Source organism: Myotis yumanensis, unplaced genomic scaffold, assembly GCF_028538775.1.
Source record: "Myotis yumanensis isolate MYYU_CA2020_CCGP unplaced genomic scaffold, mMyoYum1.0.hap1 SCAF_1, whole genome shotgun sequence".
Taxonomy (NCBI): domain Eukaryota; kingdom Metazoa; phylum Chordata; class Mammalia; order Chiroptera; family Vespertilionidae; genus Myotis; species Myotis yumanensis.
The window spans coordinates 47,992,807-48,018,320 of record NW_027223752.1 but is presented as its reverse complement, the minus strand read 5'-3'; the positions used below and the strand labels follow the sequence as shown (position 1 = coordinate 48,018,320).

The following is a 25,514-nucleotide window of genomic DNA, read 5'->3' as shown; positions in this document are numbered from 1 at the left end:
CTGATGATAGCTTAGGTTCAACCTTCCTCATGCCGCGACCCTTTAATACAGTGCCTCATGCTGTGGTGACCCCCAACCATAAAATTATTTTTGTTGCTACTTCATAACTGTAATTTTGCTACTGTTATGAATTGTAATGTAAATATCTGATATGCTATATGTGTTTTCCGATGGTCACGACCCACAGGCTGAGAACCACTGGCTTAAAGTGTATGCCAGGGATATTTACATAATGGACTCATTCCAAGTTTTGCAAATACTTATTAGGTACCAGGACGTTTTCTAGGTTCTAGAAATACCATAGAGAATAAGAAAGCTGTGGTTCGTCCTCCTATGAAGTTTACATACTTTCTTGAGAGACGGAAGACAAGTACTAGTACTAGTACACAACACGAGGATTTTTAATAGCGAGAAGTGCTGTGCAAGTTATTTAATGTATGTGATGGAGAATGGCTGGGTGGTGGGAGGTCAAGGTTCCATAGCTGTTAGGGAAAACGGCTCTGAAAAACATCATCTGAGCTGGGACTTGCATGACAACGAGCCAGCTTTCACAGGAAAATGTGGAGGACTTGGACTGAGGGAAAAGCAAGGACAGGGGCCCTGAGGTGGGATCAAGGCTGTTCCAGGAACAGAAGGCGGCTGGGCCGGACCTGGAGAGGGAGGGCATAGTGATAGATGAGGCTGTGGGTAGAGGCAGCAGCCGGATGGTGTCAGGCCTCAAAGGCCAAAGTGACACTGGGTGAAGTCCAAGTGCCTTTGGAGGGTGTGAAGCAAAAGAGTGACAGGATGTGATTGGCACGTTGTTGAAGCGATCACTGGTTTCCCCGTGGGACGTGGATTACAGCTCGGGGAGGGTGGACGCAGAGGGTCGCTTGCAGTTGTTGGTGTAATTCAAGCAAGAGATGAAAGGTGTGTTAGGTTGGGTGACAGGGGAATGGAGAGAAATGAATGTATTTGGGATGTAGCTTGGAGGTAGAATTGAAGTTGGTGAGGAAGGTGTAATGTTGCTCAGGGTTTTTGTCCCTTCCTCATTTTTAGTTGAAATGAATGCTTTTAGGCATATAAGTAAACCAATTTATCTCCTCAAAATATGATAAAGCCGATTTAACTAGAATTCAGTTCATTGGAATTTGCCATTAAAAAGGAAATCAGTATGTTTAGAATGTAATTGTTATGTTTGCAGTCCGGTGGTCATTGTTAAAACCTAAAATGCTTTTTAAAACAACTGCAGTGTTAATTCAGCAGTTCAAATTCTTTAAAACTAGTTATATGTATTGTGTACTTTCAACAGGATTTTTTGACTAATCAGAATATTCTGTTCCCCAACTAAACCAATTAGTTATATTCATTGTTTAAGCAATTTTTAGATCATGAGTATCACTGCTCCTTTCAGAATATGAAGAAATAAGTTAATAGTGCTGTTTGTATTTTAAAGAGAGGACAGTGATGGTCTATGGATGGTGGGATTATGTGTGATTTGTTTCTTGTTTCCTTTTGTATTTTCCAAATTCCCTACAATGCTATGAATTACTTTTACAATCATAAAAATTTTGCTTTTTAAAGTTTATTATATTTAGAAAGTTACTCTCTATTATCATCGTTCATGGTGGAAAACTACAAATTATATAGCCGCAGGCAAAGTTTTAATTTTTTTTTCCTTTTAAAAAATAGATTTACCAGAAACTTCCAGGATTTTTACAAACACTTATGGATGCTTTGAGAAAAGACAAAATAGTCTTCCCTAATGATGAAAAGTAAGCTAATGATTAAAAATGTCCATTGTTCTATTACTATGACTGTAGAATTCTTGGGGGGGAGGGGTGGTGACTATCATGTGACTTACTGGATGGGTAGATGAGAAGTCTGAAAGACTAGATGAGAATTTGTAGGTGGGCACTAGGATTTAGGGTAATGTATCTACAAGTTTTTAGTATTTGGCATTTTCCTTAGGACTAATTTGATGACTTTACAGATTCAATATTTTCTCTGAAGTCATAAAGGGAGCTGTAAATTTAGGGGTCCCTGACTTTAGGCCTTATTCCACACGTAACTAAAACCTATCTGCTATCCAGCCTACTAACCTGACAGCAAAACCAATGAATAGAATTTGGCAAGTTGCCCTCTTGTAGTAGGAGAATTTGAGCACCTGCAAATACATAGTTGTTATCAATATTTTTATATTTCAACACACTTGAGGGATCTAACATTCTCAGGAGTAACAGCAAGTCACTGTGGCAGGGATGGATGGGTATCAGAAGGGGGTGGGGGAGGGAAGTATTGTTTGAGAATGTCACTGGAGTTGGGAACGAACATTCTTCATGCCACAGCCTTTTTGAAAGGCTTCCTCCAAAGTAGGAAGTTGACCAGGAAGCTAATCAAACCCATTAATTATATGTTCACCCTGTACATTTATGGGGAAAAATAAATTGCCACAAAGAGTTATATTTTGTCCTGTGGAAGTTCTTGTTATTTTAGGGTTTTTCTTTTTCTTTTAGAGTCTTTTATTTAAAAAAAAAAAGTATTTATTGCTTTTTTTAGAGAGGGAGGGGAAGAGAGAGGGAGAGAGAGAGAAACATCAATTGGTTGTCTCAATGTATGCACCCTGACTGGGGAATGAACTCGAAACTTGGGTATGTGCCCTGATTGGGAGTCAAGCAGGTGACCTTTTGGTGCATGGGATGAGCCATACTGGCCAGGGCTCTTTTAATTATAATATTCCAAGTATTATGCTATTAGGTGGAGTAAGGAAAAAGATAAGGTTCTTCTAATTCTGTACAAATTCAATACTTCAGTGTTCTTCATTATTTTAAAAGAAAATCACATGGAAGTAGATTAAATTAATTAGATACCTAATTAAACTACATGAGTGCATAGGAGAAAAGAGAGTATTACCCAGAAGAAAAATAAGTTACTGTGTGGAGTTTGTTATATATGAAGCTGTTATGCCTGGGAGGGAAGGAAAGAGAGTTCTTGTATTTTGGGCAAACCTCATGTTTTGGTAAAGCTTTAACTTGGAGGAGGAGAAATCCCAGCGTTAATTCTTGAACTGAATGCTTTTCTTCTACCTGTTCCTAGTGTAAAATTCCTGTCTTCCCCCCTCCTCATCCTTCACGGCGAGGATGACAGAACTGTGCCTTTGGAGAATGGAAAACAGGTAAACCATGAAGGGGTCCCGACTGAGACAGACTGTTCTTATTTCACCATCTTCTCTTCCAGTCAAACTTTGATGAGAGCCCAAAGGAGGGTCTCTGACATTCTAAGGGATTCCCTACACCCCTAAATAGCCATGCTGCCTGGTGTATACAGTAAGCATCCATGCTAACCAGCTCCAAGGAGCATTTGTGGTGGACCCTGGCTCCTCATTTGGGGGTCAGTGAACCGGGAAGTGTTGTGGGGACCCAGGATACTGTAGGAACTGCTGTATCTTTCCTGTAGTGGCTCTAAAAATGGGGAGGCAGTTTCTTTTCTTTTAACCAAACAAAGTGCGTCCATCACAATCCCTTGTCCCCTTGCAGGGAGGTATGGACAGTGGAAGGATGTCCTGTCAGCATTCCCTGTTAGTCATGCAGCTTTCAGTCCTTTAGCTGTAGAGGCAGCCAGTTGGGAATGTGTAGAGGCTCCATGTCTCTGACCTAATGGGACTAACTCCTCACGCTGGCTGCTTCTGTACCGCTGTAAGACCATCAGCCTAGAAAAACAACAGCTCTGATGGTCAGCCTTTGAGTCTCTGTCTTTCTGTGCCCTTGCAGCTCTATGAAATTGCACACAATGCATACAGGAACAAAGACAGGGTCAAGATGGTGATCTTTCCTCCTGGCTTCCAACACAACCTGCTTTGTAGAAGCCCCACACTGTTAAAAACTGTGAGGTAAGAGTAGCTTTGCTAAATGTGATTTTCTTCCCTTAAAGGCAATTAGGGCTGATCTGGCTTACGTGGACCTCTAGGTGGGGAAAGCGTGTGATCTGATCTAGGTCCTTTTTCTGCAGAGATTTCCTGAGCCAGCAGTGGGCATGAGGTCTGAGAGCAGCAGAAACCTCCAGTGAAGACTTGGTCCAAACACCACCTGTGATGTGTATTGTTTGTGTAAAACTGTACCGGGATGCTTGGATGAGCTAAGTCATTGGCATGTCTGCAAGTCACTTGCCAGCTACAAAGCATGGGTGTTGAGTGGTATGGGATGCTCTCATTTAGTTCATGGAACATGTTGAGACATCTCTGCGGAGAATCAGAATTTGGTAAAAACTGGATCCCATATAAAAATGTGCAGTTGCCACACACCCTGGGCTATTTGTGAATCAGGTGTAGTCTTTGGTTTGGACTTAGATAGCAGTGTAAGAAAAGTGCTCCAATGTAGTTAAATAATTTGTGTTTTAGTTCATTTAAATGGCATTAAAACGTTCCACGCATTTTTTTCTACGGGCAGGTCCTAGCATGCTACTCAATTTGTTATAAAATAATACCTTGTGAGACTCAGGTAGCTCTGGAAATTCATACTTTATTTTTAGCTCAAATACAGTTATACACTTTCCCCGCCCAATCCCCAGAGATACTTAACTGGATTGTTAGCTAACAAAACAAAACAAAATCAAAGAATGTTGCAAAAAGGTTCAAGTCCAATAAGAAACTATTTTTTTTCTAGAGACATTTTACAACTTACTTTCCACTGGCTTTGTACACCCCATTGCTAGATTCATTGGATAGGGAAATCTTTATATCTGAAGGCTCCATGTTCCAGATGTCCTTGGCATATTCCTTAATTGTGCGGTCACTGGAGAATTTCCCCGAGGCAGCTATATTTTTGAGTACCATCGCGTTCCAGGCCTTTGGATTCTGTAAACAACACAGATATATGAGGCCCGGGGCCTCACTGCCCATCGAGCTTTAGGACAAACATCAGGCAAGCATATCGAAGCACATTTCATGGAGAAAACGATAGGAGTAAATTGTAGTGAATTATAAATACATATGTTTCACAGTTGAGAGCTAAATAGAGCAGACTGAGCTCTTCTCCTGTTTAGAGTATATATTTCTCTTAAGAACGAAAAATATGTATTTTTCACTTCCAGGGAAACCGGGGATATAAATTTCCTAATTGATAATTTTTGCTATAGTTACGATGTTTTGGCATGGAAATCATATTTTTCATGCTTTGTTTCAAATGAAGATACCTTCCTTTAAACTACAGATGAAAGGAAGGGACACTAATATTCACTATCTGCTAGAAACCAAGTCAAGAGATTTTAACCTATGGCTCACAAAGTTTGGAAAACACTATGCTAGAATGCTAACAATCCACTGAGAGACTTTACTGACCTACTTTTCTTGTTTTTTTCTGAAGGTAGATGTCCCAGTAGGTTTATACTGAATCCCGTTGGGTTTCAAAACATTATTAATTAAGGTTTTAGCCTTAATAAAATATGTAACATTCAAATCTCATACTTTTTATACCAATTCTATCTAATAAAAGAGTAATATGCAAATTAACCATTACTCCGTCACAAAGATGGTGGTGCCCATAGCCACAAGATGGCGGCACCCAGTCCCCTCAGCCCCACCGCTGGAGTGTTTGGGCCTGTCGGCCCGGCCAGGGGTTGTGGGGACCAAGCGGAGAGGTGGGACCCGCCCACTCCGGTAGAGGATCAAACTTTGCTGCTCTGCCGCCTCTGGGGTGTCTGCGGCCAGCAGGGCCTGCTTGGCCGTCGCCACGGTGACCAGGCAGCACCCAGCAGGGCCTGCTTGCCCATCGCTGTGGTGTGGAGCAGGCAGGCCCCGCAGAGAGCAGAGAACCACGGGGAGTGGGCCCAAGCCATCAATAGGACATCTCCTGAGGGCTCCTGGATTGGAGAGGGTGCAGGTTGGGCTGAGGGACCCCCTGCTCTGTGCACGAATTTCGTGCACTAGGCCTCTAGTAAGAATATAAGAAACTATTTATTTAATAACCTCATAATTTTATAAAGAACTCTAAGAGTTCTTTGTAAATGACCAGAACATTATTTAAAACCAATAGCAATGCATTATAAGCATTAAAAAATCTAAAATTACCATCATTCCTTAAGGTACTGCAGAAAAGAGTCTGAAATTAGTTTGTTCAGACTCTGGAAACTTACTAAAATAAAAGAATAAAAGCCTCATCTCTTCACTTTCTTTGTATTGTTGAGGCTTAGAAAACAAACTCAGATGGATGGGAAGTCTCGTCATTAAGCCTCAACAATACAATTATTGTTAAGAGTAAAAAATGCAATTTGCACTAATGAACAAGAAAGACTGACCCAAATACTTGCCTTCTAGATGAGCATCCTTTGGATGAGGGCCATCATTTTAACAGAAGAGGCCCATTGTGCAAGATTGACATTCATGTTTGTGCTTGCCCTTGGCCAGATTTTCCTTTCTTGTTCTGTGTTATTTTTATTTCTTCCCCCTGCAGCCTTTCTACAGATAAGCATGGGTTGCAATCAAGAGGAAAGAGGGAGAGGTGGCCATTTTCCTTTCTCTGTCTTTGAGGCTGCTCTCTCCAGTGTTCAGGAAGCAGGGAGTAGGCCACTAAGCTTAACTCAAGTACTGCCCCTTGTTGCTTATGGCCATGAACTGGAATTTACTCTGGTCTGTACACTTTTGGGGGACTGGATAGGACTCTACCAGAAGCTAAGGGCTGTGCAGCAGCATGAGCCTTGAATGAGCCGACTTTAAAACCCAGTGGGATACCCGGGATGACTGTAGGAACCACCCTGTTACCTGCTTTGGGAAAGGAATGGAAAGAAATGTTAGTGAAATATGTTTCTGTTGGAAGTAGTTACTGATGAATACAAAGGCAGGAGGTGGTGATTTTATGGCTCTTCACTCGTCTGCTGCACAATGGTTTCCAAGTTGGAGGGCAACAATAAAGACTAAGGGGGCAAGGGCCACCAGAAGGCTCAAGGACATTGACCCCAAGAGACCCATCCTGGAGTCTTGTCAGAGAGCCAGCCTCTTTCGGTATCTGTTCTTCTGTGGTGTCTGCAGATGATGAACCTTTCCTTGTGTCTACTAATGAACCCAGAGGGCTGGGCTGCTTGATAAAGATGTGCATGGCTCTGGCCTTTCCTTTTCTTCCTTTCTCCTCCTCCCACCTGCCTTTTATTTTTTTAAGTACAGTCTTTCTTGTTCCTTTCCTTTCTTAAAAAAAAAATCAAACATAAAACCTTCAATTTCTTTTCAATTTTAAAAGAAAAAGGGGGTCAGTCTTTATCCCAATAAACTAAAGCTCAGCATTAGAATCATTTAAGCAGGTTTTCCAAATACTGTTGGTGATCCCACCCACTACAGGGTCAGACTCTCTCCCAGGGAGACTGGCATCTGTACTTTAACAAGCTGCCCTGGTGATTCTGAAGTGCACTGAACAGGCTCCTAGAAGGGTGTGGTAAGAAGAAGGTGACTTTGCCCGTGCCCAGCACAGTGCCTGCCACAGGAAGGCCCCCATGCCTCTCTGTTGAACAGTGAGTGGGTAAAACGAGTATTCAATTTGGCTTGATACCTTTACTTTCCAGGACATGCCTGCTACATGGTGGGTGCTCAATAAATAGCAAATAATTTGTGATTTTTTTACTTGGACATTAAAACATTTACAACTGCTATGGAAATGTCGAGTTCACCTCTGCCTAAATGTGGGAAAAGTCGAGTTTTGATCTGAACAACCTAGACAGTTGTCTCACTTCCCTTTTTTGATTCGTCAGTGGGACCCTGTTATTTAGACTTAATAAAAAGAAACAGAATTTTAAATTAACCATAGTAAGCTGGTTTACTTGATACGTCTCAGCTGTGTACTCACCATGTACAGCTGGCTGACTTTTTCTTGACACTTGACATACGCTTCATAGTCTGCAAACACTTTAAACCTGTGTTGTTGTTTTTTGTGTGATTGGGAGGAAAAATCAAAACAACAAAAAGCTTCATTAATAGATGTGTTAAGATTCCATTTAAAATTCTCTTTTGTTTCATGGCTGCTTTACCAAACTCACATTTCCATTCACAAGAACTTTGCACAGCCCTCAACCTTTCTACGGTCCTCCCCACAGGGAAGAATGTCATCATACAGATGCATCTGAAAGCTGTGTCCACCAGTGGAAGGAGAAAAAGAACACCAGATTTGCAGGTCTTATCCTTAAAGCTTCCTAGCATTGCCAGTGGAGAATCTTTAATTTTTCTTTCCAAGCCTGTAGGTTAGCTTGTCAGATCACAGATCTATGCTAATCTACATAGTTGGGTTGTAGTTGGTTTATGATGTTCTTGCTCCCTTGTCACGGCTGAAATAACACCACCTTCTTGGGGGAACTCACCTGTCATGATAAAATAGCATGTTGATTACATCTTTGAAGAGGTCAGGCTGCTTGGGAGAATAGAAGCCATTGTCAATTTGATCAATGGCCAGCTTCAGCTCTGGAAGTGCCTCGTAATATTCTTTTGCGTTGTATCTGTGGGATGGGGGTGAGGTAAGAAGAAAGTTCTGTTAGTGTTTGTGATTAGCAATACACTAGACACCACATAAGCTGTGAAAAATGCATTCAGAAATACTAAATTTTATAGAAGTCATTATAAAGTTCAATATGGGTATCAATAATATTTGACTAGATTCTGACATTTCTCCCTCCCCCCTCCACACTTAAAGTTGATTAGTTCCTTGTAAATGAAGACATTGACAGTAGATTTTAAAAAAATTCTAGTCCCAGAGCAATAGTCTAGTCTAGAAGACAATAAGATTCATTTCAAAGCAGACTTTATGGCTCTAAACAAGCATTATGTTAAGTTAACCAGCTGCTTTTGGACCCACAGATCCCCAGATTTGTTGCTACTGAGTTAAAGTTTACTTCCCAGGGTCAGGAAGTATACCCGACAACCCCCAAATGTTGTGATCCCTGTTGTTTCTTTGGGCAGCACTTTTTATTTTTTTATCTAGGTTAATAAACCTGGTTAATAAATCTGTCCATATTCTAAGAGAAACTATTCCTGGGTGCTTCTGTACACCCTTTCCTATCCTCTCCTCCATTTTAGTCCATCTGTTTGTAATCTTAAAGTTGCAATCTTAAATCATAGGCAAAAACTGGTTCATCTTTTGATCAAGTTAAAAATCACAGGATGCAGAGAAGTGACCAGCACATCAGGCCCGCTCTGCAATGGCTGATACTGAAGAGCAACAACCCCATGCACCTGGGCCCAAGCTCCTTTAACTTTAACTTGCTGGATTTCATTAGACCAGTGGTTCTCAACCTTGGCTGCACATTAGAATCACCTGGGAATCTTTTTAAAATCCTGATTTCTGGGCCCCATCCTCCGGAAATTCTGTTTCTTTGTTACTAATGATGAGGCCCAGAAATCAGGATTTTAAAAAGATTCCCAGGTGATTCTAATCTGCAACTAAGGTTGAGAACCACTGCATTAGACTAATCCATGGCCAGGAGGCTCCTCTGACTCTTGGGAGATGTCTGCTGCCACATTTCCTGTGACTCAGCCTGAGTGGGATACCTGGGTGGGCAGGCACCCTCGTGGGAGAGCTGTTCTCTCACCCTTTCTTGTCCAAAGCAGCCACATCATCTATTCTCATGCCAAAGATGAACAGGTTCTCTTCCCCGGCTTCCTCTGCCATTTCCACGTTGGCCCCATCCATGGTCCCGATGGTCAGGGCCCCATTCAGCATGAACTTCATATTGCCTGTCCCTGAGGCTTCAGTGCCTGCGGTGGAAATCTGCTCCGACAGATCTGTGGCTGGGATGACTGCAAGCAAGACAGGCATGTTAAAGTGAGTGATTCTGACTCTAGATCTGCTTCTAGTTCATCTAAGAATTTATGTAGCTGGCCTGCTTTGATCACTAAAGTAGTGCATGTCATCAAGATAAACATTCAAATGGTGAAGGACAGGTCTCACTCTTCCCCAGGGCTCTGGCAACCACTTTTGTCCTCCCCCCCCCCCCCCCACCCCTTTTATTGATTTCAGAGAGGAAGGGAGAGGGAGAGAGACAGAAACATCAATGATGAGAAAGAATCATTGATCGGCTGTCTCCTGCACGCCCCACACTGGGGACAGAGCCCGCAATCCGGGCATATGCCCTGAACGGGAATCAAACTGTAACCTCCTGGTTCATAGGGATGCAAAAGTCGCCAGCTGGGCCACTTTTGTCCATTTTTGATGTGCTATCTTGGTGGTTATGGCCACAGTGCTAAATAACTATATGCTTATCCTACTCTTTCTTGGTCTATATAAACTTCAAACAGCATCTATTGACTCTCTGCTATGAAAGTTGACCCATTTCTCTTTTCCCTTCCAAATTTTGTCATGGTTTTATTTTTATTTCATCTTCTTTACAATTTTAATATATTGGAACTTCTCTTTCTAGATCCTTAAAATTCAGAGTCTCTCCTGACCCTTCTTTTGCAATTGGAGGAAACAGGATTGTTTGTATTCCTTCCACTTCTCCTCAGCCTTCTTCCACTTTCACTGCAAGGAAATGAGCCACATGCAACTGAGGTGTTGTCTAGGGCAGCCGTGGGCAAACTATGGCCCGCGGGCCGGATCCGGCCCGTTTGAAATGAATAAAACTAAAAAAAAAAAAAAAAAGACCGTACCCTTTTATGTAATGATGTTTACTTTGAATTTATATTAGTTCACACAAACACTCCATCCATGCTTTTGTTCCGGCCCTCCTGTCCAGTTTAAGAACCCATTGTGGCCCTCGAGTCAAAAAGTTTGCCCACCCCTGGTCTAGGGCCAGACACCAAGCCTCTGAGCTTTCAGCCTGATTTACACAAATTAGTGCAGCCTGCAGTCCTCCTGCCCGCTTCTCTACAAAGGTGGGGACTGACTCTCTGCTTTAGTTTCAGAGCTTATTTGTGGGTTAGGTCTATGTTCATTTGCATCCCTAGGAACCTGGCTCCTTTTCCTTCGTGCAGACAGTTCTTAAACAGTAACAGCAGAGGACCCACAAACACCTCAAAAAGAGAAAGATCCCTTTTCAATGCAGGAAACAGGTCAATACACAGTTGGCATTTGAATGTGGATGGTGCTTTGTATGTGATGCAAATAGCAAAGGTCCCAGTGGTAGAGAAAGGGATGTTGGCTTCTAGCCAGTCTGATTGTCCCCACATGGAAACTCAACGCTTGATCTCGGAGGGCCCATCTGAGGCACAGCTAAGCCTCGTGCTCTGGCAGCCTGACGTCTGTCCTCATTCCCTGTTGCCACATGAACAAACGAAGTGACCAGAGGATTATCTGGGGGCTGGGGAGTTGGTATCCTATTGCAAAACTGGGGCTGGGAACTGAAGATCTTCTCTTTCTTTTGTAGAGCACAGCCTGCACTTTACCAAACCTCAGGGCTGCTTCCTCTACCCCCCAGCTCTAAGTAGCTGGGAGGAAAATGCACTTGCAAATGTATACCGCCATACTGTGAAATGTACACTGTGATATTGACTCTGGGGACAGCAAACTCATTGTCAGTTGGGTCATCTTAAAAGCTCTTAGCTTAGGCTCTTACTCTGCCCGGTGACACCTTCTATCCCCAGCTCCTGGCTCCCTGAGCTCAGCTGCCCCACTTTTCCATATCTTGTCATCTCTTCCTAGCATTTGCCCTGGCCTCACATGGTTTGCAATGAGGGCACTACCTTTTTCAGCCAGAGACACTCTGTAGTTCTCCAAGAAGATGACTTTCAACTTGTTCCCAACCATGGGGTCATTGTTCACCACATCTGCCACGGAAGTGATGAGCTTTATGATCATTTTGGCCATGTGGTATCCCGGCGCAGCCTTGGGGAAGAATGTGGAACACACTGACAGAATGCAGCCACGAAACAAAGTGGAGAAACGGCAAGAGATTAGCGCCCCCACATCCCCCGTGAACAAAATCAACTTACTTTGCCACCAATTATAACTGTTCTGGGCACGAACAACTTCTTAGGGTCTTTCTTAATGCCTGAAAAAGATGGAGAAGCGGATGGAGCACGGGATGGGTGATGGCCGGAGTGGCGAGGCCTGCACGGGGTGCTGCTTCCGCCCCCGGGGCACTGGTGGCTACAGGGCCGACTCACGGTTGTACATGGTGATCACGTGCAGGCAGTTCAGGAGCTGCCGCTTGTACTCGTGGATCCTCTTCACGTGCACGTCAAACATGGAGGCTGGGTTGATCTTCACTTTGTACTCCTTCTCCAGGAACTGAGAAAACTTCAGCTTGTTCTCCTGTTGAGACAGTGCACGGGCAGGAGTCCTTTTGATGGGGCAGCATCGGGTGGTCCCTCTTTAAAAACTGGAGCATAAACCCTCAAAGCACGTGCCGGGCAAGAACCCGCCCCGAGTCTCACCTGCTTCACATTGGAAATTTCTCGGAGGAAGACGTCGTCCCCCAGGAAGCCGTGCAGCTTCGTCAGCTGGCTCAGGTCTTTCACGTAGTCTTCCCCGATTTTCTTTCAGTTTAAAGGAAGAGGTGGCTTTAATCAGGGATGGCAATCGGGCCCAAATGAGCAGCTTCTGTCCCTGTGGTGCGTGCTCACTCAGCTACCACGGGACAGCTCGCCTACCACACAAGGCGCAGAATGGCTTCACTCAGAGAAGAGGCTAGAACGGCTGTGTGGGAAGGACACTTTGCAGGTATCTTAAATGTACTCTCAGGGGTATTGTGTTAAAAACAGGAAATCTACCTAAAGAGGCTGGCAAAGGACGCAGGTTCCACTAGTTATTTATATGACCTTTGTTATCCTCTTTTACTAAATAGAGTTACCAACTTCCATCTGTGTGTCATATGAATACTGTTAGCCAGGACCAGGTACAGAATTGGTAGGGACCCTTGATCAAAATTAAGACTTTCAAGGTGACTGCAGCAGAGGATTAAGTCAAGCACAGAGCCTCATGGGACTGCACAGGCCACGTGCTGATGAAGCAGGCCCTGCTACAGATTGCATTTGCAAATTGTAAGTGCACTCATGCCTCTTGCATTCCAGTCGGATCTCCCTCCCTCTCTCCCTCTCCCTCTCAGCACTTCCCAGTTACCTCTGCAATTAACTCTGCAAGCCCCGGGTTGCAGAGTAAGAGCCAGCGCCTTGGAGTGATCCCATTGGTTTTATTCTGAAACTTGTCTGGTTCTAGCTCACTGAAGTCCTTGAATCTGGAGACAGAAGAGACACACCACTGAGTCTGGCTGGAACAGCAGGTTCCTGCATGCAGGATGAAGTTCAGAGTTATATTCAAAGAGTCAAGTGTTGGCTTGGAAAGATTAAATAAAGGTGGAGGGAGGAGCTAAGAGCATCTACAGGTGTCATTCTAAATAGAAATCCACTTGGGATTCAAAATAGTTACAAGGAAAATTCCAAATCTAATCACCTCCGTATGATTTTCTGGCACCAACATTTAACCAGACTTTTCAACAGAATAATTTTAGTTTTGGTCTCCTATATCTAGAATTAGGATGGTTCATAGAGGAAGGGCCTTTTCTCAAGAAAAAAAAAAATACTTTTAAACATTTTGTTGGGGTCGTTCCTCCTCTCCAAAGCAACACTGAGTTTGCTCGCACTGTTCCATTCACGGAGCAGCGTCAGACCCACCGCCCTGGGGCTGGAAGCTCACACTTGGGTCTTCACGATGTCTGAGTGGATTTTAGCCACGCCATTCACAGCATGGGAGCCCACAATGCAGAGGTGGGCCATGTTGATCCTCTTGCCTCCTTCCTCTTCGATCAGAGACATCCTTCTCAGACGGTCAACATCTTTAGGAAACAAGGCTGCGATTTTCTAGCCAAAGGAAGAGAAAGGCTTCACTGGTCACTCAGGTTTAAAGCAACGTTGGGATAATGTTCACTTTCCAACCAAAATTTTTGATGGAGTGAATATAAAACCTCACTCCCACGGAAAGGGGCTGGTTGGCCTTCGGGAGATGCCATCCCTGTATTTTAGTACTTTCAAGAAGATGTCTTTAACAGAGTCCCACTCAGACTTGGATACTTAAAATATATATATTTCAGAGAGGAAGGGAGAGGGAGAGAGAGATAGAAACATCAATGATGAGAGAGAATCATTGATTGGCCGCCTCCTGCACACCCCTCACTGGGGATCCAGCCCACAGCCTGGGCATGTGCCCTTGACCAGAATCGAACCTGGGACCCTTCAGTCACAGGCCAACCCTCTATCCACTGAGCAAAACCAGCTAGGGCTTGGATACTTTTGATGTATCAATGATTGAAAGACATCAATCATTGGTCTTTCAATCTTTAGGTTTGAAGTTTGGAAAGAGGGAACACCGTACACCGTAGCCACCCCAAACCTCTCAAGATCTCATTGTCATGACACTCTCAAAACGACTTACATCTAAATGCTTCTGATTTATCTCATAAATGATTTGCAAGTGTCGAGGAAGCAGCTTCTCCACCAGCTCTACAGGCCAGCGCTCCAGGGCTTCTGGGAGCACGGTGTGGTTGGTGTATGCGAAGGTCTTCCGGGTGATCTCCCACGCCTGCGGGAAAGGGAGGGCTGAGCGGCTTTCCTCTGCAAGGAAGGCTGCCCTGCCTGTCACACCCCTTCACACAGCAAACATTTCCTCAATCCCCGCCCATTTATAACAGGGCAGTTCATTTGCAAGAGGACAATTCCATCTGCTTGTACACAGGTACACACTTTTGATTCCACTAGGTTCCTGAATGGTCCAGAGAGTGGGAATATGTTTTTGGGATACCAAAGGGCAGCTAGTTCTAAAATGGACTGATAAAACATAAGACGCATTGTTAATAAATCTTCTCTACTATTTGACTGTGTCTTTATTTACTCATTTTTAAAAACATTGATTAAAAAATATATGTATTTTTATTGATTTCAGAGAGGAAGAGAGAGGGAGAGAGAGATAGAAACATCAATGATGAGAATCATCAATCGACTGCCTCCTGCACACCCCCTCCTGGGGATTGAGCCTGCAACCCAGGCCTTGACCAGAATGGAACCTGGGACCCTTCAGTCCGCAGGCCATCGCTCTATCCACGGAGCCAAACCAGCTAGGGCTGTCTTTATTTATTAAATAAACAACATTTGAAGAATAAAAACTTAAGTAATATTGTGAGACGGTATAAAGTATGTTTAAAATACTGACTTCCAAAGTAACGGGACACTTTCAGTGAGCTGTATCCTGGGGTTAGAGAGCTTAATCTAAAACCCTTTTAGACACAAAAATGGTAAGTTCCATTAGGAATGTACTTGTTCATTTCTTAGTCTAACTCCCTGTGAAGTAGTAAAGATGGAGAAATGTCAGCACCAGAGTGAGGTTTACCTCTAACTAGTGACATCAGCAACCATAACTTATTTTAAAAAAATCACAAAAGGAGCTTTTTGCAAAATCTCCCAACCGCAGATATTTTGATTAATTGAAGGAAAAAGAAGCCAAATTATCCAGACCTTGGACCAGGGTAATTTTTCAATATCCACAAAAATCCTCATCAGCTCAGGGATGGCGAGTGCGGGGTGAGTGTCATTCAGCTGGATCGCAACCTGTGTGGAGGAAGACATCAAGGTGAAGGCCACGGATGGCCCAGGTCTGGCTTCCTTGACCTCATCCCTGCTGGGCAAAGGTCAAATGAAATGCCAACCTTCCCTGGAATGCTTTAGCATGCATTACCTACTCAACTGATTTAGCACTGAAACAGAGGAGTTACTCGTCCCCTCAGCTGTCCCCGCTGGGTTCACGGACTGAATACTTGCCTGGTCTGGAAAGGCATCAAACGCAGTTCCGGCACGATCCTCAGAGCCAAACTTGGAAGCTTTGAAGCGTCGGATGACATCTTGCAAGGTAGCGGCCACCACAAAGTACTCCTGCTTCAATCTGAGCTCCTTCCCTTCAAAAAACTTCAAGCCAGAGAGATGAGTGAGTGGCTCACAGTGTTAGGTGTGGCCAAACCTTGATTGGTGTCTAAAGCCCATTGGACATCGGGTGGAAGATGGCTGGTGGGACACCAAGCACTAGCCTTTGCTCTTTCCTGAAACTCCATTGAAATGACAGTAAGAGAATGTTTAAAAGGCTGCTGATAAAGAATGACGGGAATGGGAGAGAAGACAACAGCAACAACTTTTTAGAAGCTGAAAACGGGTAAGTGATAACTCAGCCAGTAGACCTAGGATGGGTGAATCCTGACTGGGTATTGGAAAAGAGCCAAAAAGCAGCTCGATTTATACACCACACCCCCAAAGGTGCAGGAAACGACAGCACTGGGTCTCCTTAGGAAGTAGGGGTGGAAATGGGGTAAAAGGTTAGTTGAGAGCCTGTCTAAGAAGCAGTAGCCTCAGACCTCATCCCAGTTCCCTCAGCTGAGCAGTTTCCTTTCTCAACCGAAGCAGAAGCTGTTGGTGTTTCTGTAGAGATGGTCAAACAGGGTCTCTGGACTGGCGGGCAGCAGGCATAGGTGAAGGCGGGTACCACCCCCTACTAAAAATGCGAAGAAGGGGGTCAAAGGAAAGTTTATGTACTGAATGTTGAGACTCTCAGTGTTCTCCTCTCAACCAAATTTCAGAACACAGGCAGTCAATGTTAGTTCTACCAGGAAAGTCTTCTCTAGGGAATCTGACCAGCCAAGAGGGAGTACAGACACTGACAGGATGTGCTCCCCAGGAAATGGCCCCACCAGATGACAACAGAGTGGAGCCCAAATAGACCAACCCCACCCAAGTGTACAGAGCTACCCCAAAGCTTGTGGGTACCCTTCCCTTAAACTTTAATGGGCAACTAAGAATCATTAGATATCTAAGAAAATTTTGTAAAAGAATGCTAGAGGTTAAAATAAACAAGCAAAAGCCAACTCAGAGGACACAGATTAGAAAAAGGAATATTATAAGAATACTATCAATATCCTCAGATTAGAAAAGATAGTGTATACAAGAAATAAGATTAAGATGCTTTAAGAAAATATCTAGAGAAAAAAAAGATTACTCAGAAATTAAAACATGATAGTCAAAATAAAAAAAAACCCACAATAAAAGGATCGGAAGAGAGTTGTGATCACCCAGAAAATGGAGCAAGAAGACAAAGAAATGATAAATAGAAGAAAAAAGGTAAGAAAACTACAGAAGTAGTTGAGGATGTTCAATAGTTCCAGACCATTTCTCAGAGAACTGCTGTGTTCCCAGACTAAAAGGGTACCCAGGCTCCATGGGTGAAAACAGACTCACACCAAGCAACCCTCCCCAGATCTAGTACAGTTGGAAGTAGGTGGTTGAGGAAAGGAGAGGTTGAGAGAAGGCGGAGTACGGTAATATATGTATTACCCTACTACAAGCTTCAAAGGGAAAAAGAGCATGATTCAAACAAAAGATCAGGAACCAGAATTGCATCAACTATCATTTCAAAATTAAAGAAAAAAGAAAAAAGAATCAGAATTGCACTGTACTTCCCAGCAATACCGAAAACTAGAAGACAACATCAACAAAAAACTGTGACTGTTCTACATCCAGGCAAACTATCGATGTGAGGGCAGGAGAAGACACTCTCCAATATTCAAGGTCCAAAAAAATTTGACCTTACATCCATCCTTTCCCAGGAAGCCCTTGGAGCATATGTACTACCAAAACAAGGTAGAAACAAACAAAGAAAAAGAAAGACATGAACACAAATGACCCCAGAAACTCAGTGAGCACAGGATGCCTCAGGATAACAGGGAAAGAAGACCCTGAGATGACAGGGAAGCCGTCAACCAGGAGAGATCCAGAGGAGGCTTTTCAAAAAGACCGAGTTAACAGAATGCCTCCTGAGTCTGAATGTATCCAGAGGACATGTCTGCAACTGAGGGACAGTGAAGGACAAATTAAGGAAAAGTACTCAGAAACCCAAACAAACAAACAATGACTATTAACTCCAAGAAAAACAAAAACATTTTAAGGAAAGAAAAAATAATCATTATATGATGACACACATAGGCATAGATAGATCAGAATCCTGAAGCCTTTGTATGGTCATAATAATTTAAACACTGATTAAGGAGCCAGTGAAAATTACTATGTAATTATGTGGAGAGAACAGGGGTAGGAAATATGTGTGTGTGTGGTAAGGTGGGAGTGTATGGGAGGGAGTGAGCTATATTCTCATGTTCAATTTCACAATTGTGAAATGGGCAAACCAAGAAGAAACAGCTTGTTATTAGAAACTAGAGGCCCAGTGCACGAAATTTGTGCACTCAGGAGGGTCCCTCAGCCCAGCCTGCGCCCTCTCACAGTCCTGGAGCCATCAGTCGGACATCCTTAGCGCTGCCGTGGAGGTGGGAGAGGCTCCCACCACCACCGCTGTGATCACCAGCTGTGAGCCCAGCTCAGGGCTTCTGGCTGAGCGCCACTCCCCCTGTGAGTGCACTGACCACCAGGGGGCAGCTCCTGCATTGAGAATCTGCCCCCTCGTGGTCAGTGTGCATCACAGCGACCGGTCATTCTGCCTTTCGGTTGATTTGCATATTGGCCTTTTATTATATAGGATACAGAGGTAAGAATCCAGGAAAGTAATTAGAAGCAAGGGATGTAGTTGCATCTGGGAAGTGGGAAATGGAAGACTATGTTTTTATATAAGCCTCACAGAATGTTTTTCTCTTTAAACTATGTGCATGTGTAACTTTGATAAAAATTTAAAAACCAAATTAAAAATTAAAAGTTATTAATAGGAAACTGGATTGATATTACCAATAAGAATTTATAGGTGGAATTTGGAATTTAAAAAAAAATTTTTAGTACTCTTTTATATTGCTAACATTTTATTTTCTAATGGCATGTATCATGGTAAAAATTACAATGAAATAATTCTTCTTTTTTTAAAAAAAAGCATTATAAATCTATCCAAAATGAATTTAAACCTTTCTTGAGTTAGGGAATTTTTAATATCCTAGAAATAAAATGATTAAACATAATCATTGACTTCAAGAAGTTCAAATTAGTGGGGAAAGAGAGAGCTGTGTAAACAAGGCTTTAAATAAAATGTGATGATTAAAAAATTAATGTTATATTTTATTATATACACAGTACTTTGGGAACCTGGGTACTCAGGTAATTTTTTACCTGAGCCCAGAAAGATAAGTTGGATTTGTCAGATGTGCACAGGGGGCTAGAGTAATCATTGCAGGAAGGGGCAGCCTGAGAAAGGCATTCAGGTGAGAAGAACAGGCAGGGCAAACTGTCCTGCACATCATCTGAGACCTCACTGCTGGGGCAGGATCATGGAGGGTGCGTCAGAGAACTCATGACCGTATTCATGAAAACCTGAGAGAGCACATCTAAGATTCTGTACTTCTCTTAGGTGATCAGAAGCCTTTACAAAGCTTTGAGCAAGAAAAAAATATCTAACTTGTTGCAGAGGGAGGACAGATTCTTGGGAAGAATCTTGTCTGGACTAGGGTATGGCCAAGTTGGGGAGAAGGAATGAGTTTTGTTCTGGTAATTACAGTACAAAAATGATGTATTACTTGTACTTAAAACAAGCATAACCTGGAGAGCTGCCTTTTACTCAATGAATTTAGTCAACTTTGCACCTCATACTTAGTATATGCTGTCAATTGCTGTAGATGATTATTTCTAAATAAAGTTAAGTTTGGTCCTTACTGAAGACCAGGAGGATGAAGGTCAAGTCCCTTCCAGTGAACCAATCAGGATAGCCCCAGGCTTAGAACAAGTCTTACTTTAATTGACCGTGAACTAGAACAACCTTTTGCTTTTGGATCGGAGATTTCTCTGAAATGTACAGAAGTCACAGTGTTTTTCCCAAAGGAAAAAAAATAACATACACCATAAAGTTCTTGAAAGGCTGCAGCAAACTTAATCCTCCTTAGAGACTGTGGTTTAACACCAAGTGGACATCTGGCCTTAAGGATCATTTATGTGGTTTAACACCACGTGGACATCTGGCCGTAAGGATCATTTATGTCCTGGTCCCCAAATAGTTTTGTGCCATCATTGTTGAGCAGAGTACTAATTTGGTTGCTTCTGAGATCATTATTTTTTAAATAAAAATCATTATAGCTTCAAGAAAATGATTTTACCCATGTAGAAGTTAGGGCTAAGTATATTTAAACCAAATAAGAATCCATAGCAGTCATCTAAGATCCAGTTCCAAGTGTTTGCTTGCTTGTTTGTTTTTTTAGCTAAGCTGTTCTTAATGTAAAATTAGGAAAAAGTTTAGAGAGATGAATAAATTGCATAAACAAGTGTTTGCTCCTGGGTCAGCTCCGAGGTCCATGACGCCACTTCACTGGGGTCAGAGGGCCGGAAGAGCCCCGACATTAGGGGAAGAGGCCAGGCAGGAAACCTCCAGGGACTCTGATGTGGATGAAATTTCTGTTTGGAAAGCAAGCAGTGCTTCAACTAATCTTTTATATCCAGGTCTGTTTTGAAATACATGTACAGAACTTCCAATCCGTCATGGGGTCACTGATCAAGGGCAAAATACCTATTCTGGCTTCACATACTGCACACATTTGTTTTCCTGACTTGGATGGGAAGGGGAAGTCTAGACAATTCAGATGGAGATTATTTTGCATTGAAGATGCAAAATCAATATTAAAGCCCTTTACGAAGGCTACTGAACAGGTGCTTCCTTATTAAGCTGCTTCTGTTTCCCCCGAGAAAGCAAGCTCGATCACTCACATTATCATTGGGATAGAGGACCCGGGAGATGTTCTCGGCCAGATTTCGGTCCAGCACGGCCTGAATGTAGTCTCCAACGTTAACTGGGTGGAACAATAGTAAAATGAATAAGTAGACAAGCCAGTCACTATTATCAAAGGCCCTTGGCTTCACCTGATGTTTGCTGTGTATCATGTGGGATTTCTAAAATTCCTAAAAATTCAAAAGGATTTCAATAAGCCTCTACGCTGTGATCCATATGAAAGTCTAAGAAGGCCAGACTTTAAAAAAAATCTCCTCCATGCCTGCTCCTCCACAGGGCTGCTTAGTCACTGAAAAAATTCAGATCAGAAACTCAAGGCTTTCTTTCTCAAGCTTAATTTGGTTCTAACTGGCAATCATCAAAAAGAAACCACTGTGTCCTAGACCCCAAGATCCTTGCTTTGTGCCATCTTTCTAGAACAGAGTACTAAATTGCTTCTGAGATAAAAAAGATTAAGCACACACACAAAGGAACAGAGCCCATGCTGTACTCACAGTCTTGGAGGTTAAAGTCGTTGGGCGCCCGAGCAGACCAGAGGCGCATGGTGTTGACGGTGTTATTCATATACCCAGGCACTGGGGTGTCATACGGCAGGGCCAGGACCACCTGTGGGATTAAACCGAAGTAGTTGCTCACTGCTTCCCAACTGTGATGATGTAGCTTGAACAATGGGCTGGGAGATGGCAACTGGAATTCTGTTCCTGGCTCCATCACTAACTCAAATTGTGTGAGGCCTAAACCAAGACACGGGTCCTAGGGCTGGGCCAGGGGTGGGGACAGTAATTAGGGGCCATTGTGGATCCTCCTCCCATTGGAACAATCTGGAAGGCTGGAACCATCCAGACCCATGGTCCTCGGTGTCATTTCCATGTTGACTTCTCTTGGGTGTCCCTTGCCTTGATCTGAGTACAGATCTTTTATGTTTCAGATCAAGCCACTGCTCTAAGAATAAATTATGACGTGCAAACAAAGTGACAAGTGTGACTCTGTACCCATTCAAAAACAATAATCAGGGTAAGTTTAGTGTAGGTTATTCAATGGCCTGATTTCACATATGGTAAGAATCAGCGAAATAGGAAATTTATGAAGATAGGTTACATATGATGTTTAAAATGCTTTGTTAGTTTTTTCTGAGTTGCACAAAGAAGTTATTTTAGTGACCTGACAAAGCAGCTTCTAATTAGCAGAGGTGGGTCTGAGAAGTAAGCTTTGGAAAATCTAGCTCAATCTTTGTGACAGTCATTGAAATAGAGAAGGACAGAGAGATGAGCTGTGTTTCATGCGAATTTAAAATTTATTGGGAAAAGATTCCTTTCTATTCCCTGCCTTATCAGAGTCAAGCTCTAAGGGAGAGGAATGGCAGATTGATTGAATGGGAGGATGCTATAGATCATTTGGTGCAATCCACTTGTTTGGGCTTGAGGAGAACGAGGCTGCGAGAGAAGTGACTTGTTCAAGGTCACAGTCAGTGGTAGGGTTGAAATGCAAACACAAATCTCTTTAATTGAGTCTGATGAATTATGAATGAATGAAGCATGACAGCCTATATCAATCAATCATACACATTCAGTCACACTTTCATGAACACCCTGACCTCAAAGTAATAAATCCCTCTTCTCTGAGTATCCTTCACTAGGCAATAAAGGTCTCTGGTGATCTTTAAGGCAGCTGTGATCAATCAGGAAAAGTTGTTTACAGAGTGGGGTGAGTCTGGGTTCAAACACGGTTTGTCTTTCTGACCCTTGAGGCATAACTGAGGCATCTGGGGAAGTACATGGTTCAGATGTCCCTTTGGAGAACTTCAGGTAGAGCTGCCACCTCTGAGCGCCAACGCAGGCCGTGCTTTCTCTGGGATGCTACCATTGTGGCAAATGAGAGCTGGGACTCCTCTCAGGAGTTACCTTAACCTCAGGCCCCGTCAGCCTGGCCACTTGCTCAGAGTTGCACTGCTGTCTGAGGCTCTTCCTGAAAACCCCCTTCTTCCCCCTTTATTCTTGTAAAGTGTCGCACCTCCTCATGCTCCCGCTCCTCTTATCATGGGCCTTTCCCCAGTATATCGCGTGCACTTCTAATTCTCGCTGGGTCTGCTTCCCAGAGGACCTGAGCTGACACAAGAGTGAACTGATCAGCTCACTGGCAGCTGCACACAGCATGCGCGCTCCGTGTCTGCCTCATGCTCTCTGACCCTTCCAGCTCCAATCGGGGCTGATCAGTGATGGCTTGCATACCAAAGTTCTGTACTGTGTGGGTCACTCACCTTATACCACATCTGCCCCATAACCGTGCCTTTGTGGGCACAGAACACCCACTCTCCCTAATTAAATTTCTGGATGTATTGTGAAAATGTCTAGAGTTGCTTTGTAAATACAAGTTGGCTCAACAGTGGGGCCTGCAGTGCAAATAGGTGGTTCCAGGTTTGATTGTGTAAAACTGCACATATTTAAACAGATCAGAAGTCACTGGGAGTTTTAGACACCACATCTATACCAAACACATGCTAGTTTACTACCAAATACATGTAGGGATTCTTTGGATATATTAACAATTGATTTGTTTGCAGCTCTCTGGATCATATTTGTAACCAATTGCAACTTAGCTTGTTGTCTGTTTAACCGAAATATAAAAAAGAAACTATCTTAAAAATCACAGTATTAGTTTATTCCCTGTATCATCATACTATGACCTATTTTTAGCTTCTAATCTGTTATTTCATAGGCTGAATAAACTCAGGTTTAGGTAGGAAAACCCTTTTAAAAAAGTATTATTTTTCTGAACTGTGACTAGCTCTACATGAATTAGTAGAGCAGACCATCAGTTTAAAAAGTCAGCTGCAAAATGGGTCTAGGTGCTTCTAAGACAAAATGAAGACTTTATTCCTGGAGAATAATCCACAACCAACAATATTAATATAGTAGGTCCTCGGGTTATGTCGGAGATCCGTTCCTACGGTGCAACGTAATGTGATTTTTGCGGTAAGTTGGAACCCATCTACATAAGCACCTACATCACTCACATGGAGCACATACACAGCAGTAATGAAGTGAGACAGTAAAAAAAATTTAAAAGAAAGATAACAATTCCTGACCTTTACTTGTGGTAAATAAATAATAAAAAACATAAAGCACATATGTACATACGTCAAAATGACGGAACTTTTTTTTAAATAAATAAATGGGAGATGGCAACATAACCACAAAACGATGTACGTGGAGTCCGATGTAACCCGAGGACTGTCTGTATTACAATACTGAATTTCACTCCTGATTTTGATATATAAGAACATTTACCTGATCTTTACCATTGTTTAAGCTTTTAAAGAATGACCAGTGATATATTTTTTTCCAGCCTGAGGCCATATGTATTAAATATCTCCAATGACTGGACAGTCCAGCGGTTAATAAAGGTTATTTATCAGGAAGTAGGAAGAAGCAAGGCACAACCCTCCACTGGGGGTGCTGAAACCTGAGCTGTTCAGTGACAGGGTGACACTCAAGTCAGGGGCCATGAGTCAGTCAGTGCACTTGGTTGCCACCAGCATTTTTCTCTTAGGAGTGATTTGGCACAAAATAACCGGGGACATTTTGCAATATTTTGCATTATTTTTGACTTCGCAAGGCATAGGAAATTTGGCAATTCTTCGAATTATTACTTCAGTTTGAAAATATTTACCCCTGAGAAGTTGTAAGTAAATAAGGTACATATCATGGTGGGGTGAAGAAGGACATGGAAATGTATTCCATCTTGGTATCAACCACTGTGTATACAACTGGAGAGCTAAATATGCTGGGATTACAGAATTGATTAGCCTCTGGTAAAGCTGATTGCAAAATGACCTTGGGATGTCACTTATCTCTTGGCCTCAGCTCCCTTGTCTCCAAAATGAGTGGGCTGCACTAAGAGGAGCCACACATTTTTTTTAAAGAATATAATCTGTTATTCAATGTACGACATGCTATACTGAATGTCATATACATGTTATACTCCATGCTACATATTCCCCGTGCTGTACTACACAGAACACTAACTGTGAGGGCACTGCATACCTGGGTGTCGATCCACTTGATCCCCGAGTTGCTGTGCTCTACTCTCCCGTAGAAGTGCACAGGCAGCATGAACTCAGGGCGCGCCTTCTCCCAGGGGTTTCCATGCCGGAGCCAGTCGTCTGCCTCTTCTACCTGCAAGAAGGATATGGCTTAGAATGTACTTTTTACATCAGATCAAATGAAAAACATCTTTAACTGAATCAACTTGAGAATATTGTTTTGGAAAGATGAGTGTTGGTTCTCCTGTCAATCTCGATTCATGTCTTACAGCCTAAATCAACAACAACATTTGCTGATACTGCTCTAAATGTGTCATAGATATTACTGCATTTAATCTTCATAGCGACCCTATAGGAGAAAACCATGATTCCTTTTTTTAAACATGAGAAAAGTGTAACTTGCTCAAAGTTGCACAGATAGTACATGGTACAGCTAAAATTTGACCTTAGGTCTGTGTGTTCTAGAGCCTGTGTCTTAACATTGGTGAATACAATTGTCTAGCTCAGTGATGGCGAACCTATGACACGCGTGTCAGAGGTGACACGCAAACTCATTTTTTTGGTTGATTTTTCTTTGTTAAATGGCATTTAAATATATAAAATAAATATCAAAAATATAAGTCTTTGTTTTACTATGGTTGCAAATATCAAAAAAATTTCTATATGTGACACGGCACCAGAGTTAAGTTAGGGTTTTTCAAAATGCTGACACGCCAAGCTCAAAAGGTTCGCCATCACTGGTCTAGCTTGAGTGAAAGAGAGAGACCCTCCACGGATGCTCACAGTTGGATATCTCAACCTGATGGGTCCTATATGATGGTTTCAGTCAAGATTCTTGTGCCTACAGTGCA

The 25,514-nt window shown here is 42.8% G+C and overlaps 2 protein-coding genes across 2 annotated transcripts in view; one reads left to right on the top strand and one right to left on the bottom strand.

Moving 5' to 3' along the window:
- ABHD12B (abhydrolase domain containing 12B) overlaps positions 1-7,743 on the top strand; it is a 29,427-nt gene extending 21,684 nt beyond the window's left edge. Inside the window, exons 10-13 of the mRNA XM_070419874.1 lie at positions 1,672-1,754; positions 3,076-3,154; positions 3,750-3,868; positions 3,988-7,743. Coding sequence (XP_070275975.1) covers positions 1,672-1,754; positions 3,076-3,154; positions 3,750-3,868; positions 3,988-4,015 — 309 coding nt within the window. The 3' untranslated portion in view covers positions 4,016-7,743. The remainder of the gene's footprint in view (positions 1-1,671; positions 1,755-3,075; positions 3,155-3,749; positions 3,869-3,987) is intronic.
- The window catches only part of PYGL (glycogen phosphorylase L), a 40,671-nt gene continuing 19,633 nt past the window's right edge, over positions 4,477-25,514 (bottom strand). Inside the window, exons 5-20 of the mRNA XM_070419862.1 lie at positions 24,665-24,796; positions 21,116-21,227; positions 20,600-20,682; positions 15,692-15,835; positions 15,389-15,481; positions 14,313-14,459; positions 13,578-13,741; positions 13,005-13,119; positions 12,320-12,421; positions 12,050-12,197; positions 11,876-11,934; positions 11,627-11,768; positions 9,538-9,745; positions 8,314-8,448; positions 7,806-7,872; positions 4,477-4,831 (exon numbers count right to left, since the gene is read on the bottom strand). Coding sequence (XP_070275963.1) covers positions 4,655-4,831; positions 7,806-7,872; positions 8,314-8,448; positions 9,538-9,745; positions 11,627-11,768; positions 11,876-11,934; positions 12,050-12,197; positions 12,320-12,421; positions 13,005-13,119; positions 13,578-13,741; positions 14,313-14,459; positions 15,389-15,481; positions 15,692-15,835; positions 20,600-20,682; positions 21,116-21,227; positions 24,665-24,796 — 2,028 coding nt within the window. The 3' untranslated portion in view covers positions 4,477-4,654. The remainder of the gene's footprint in view (positions 4,832-7,805; positions 7,873-8,313; positions 8,449-9,537; positions 9,746-11,626; positions 11,769-11,875; positions 11,935-12,049; positions 12,198-12,319; positions 12,422-13,004; positions 13,120-13,577; positions 13,742-14,312; positions 14,460-15,388; positions 15,482-15,691; positions 15,836-20,599; positions 20,683-21,115; positions 21,228-24,664; positions 24,797-25,514) is intronic.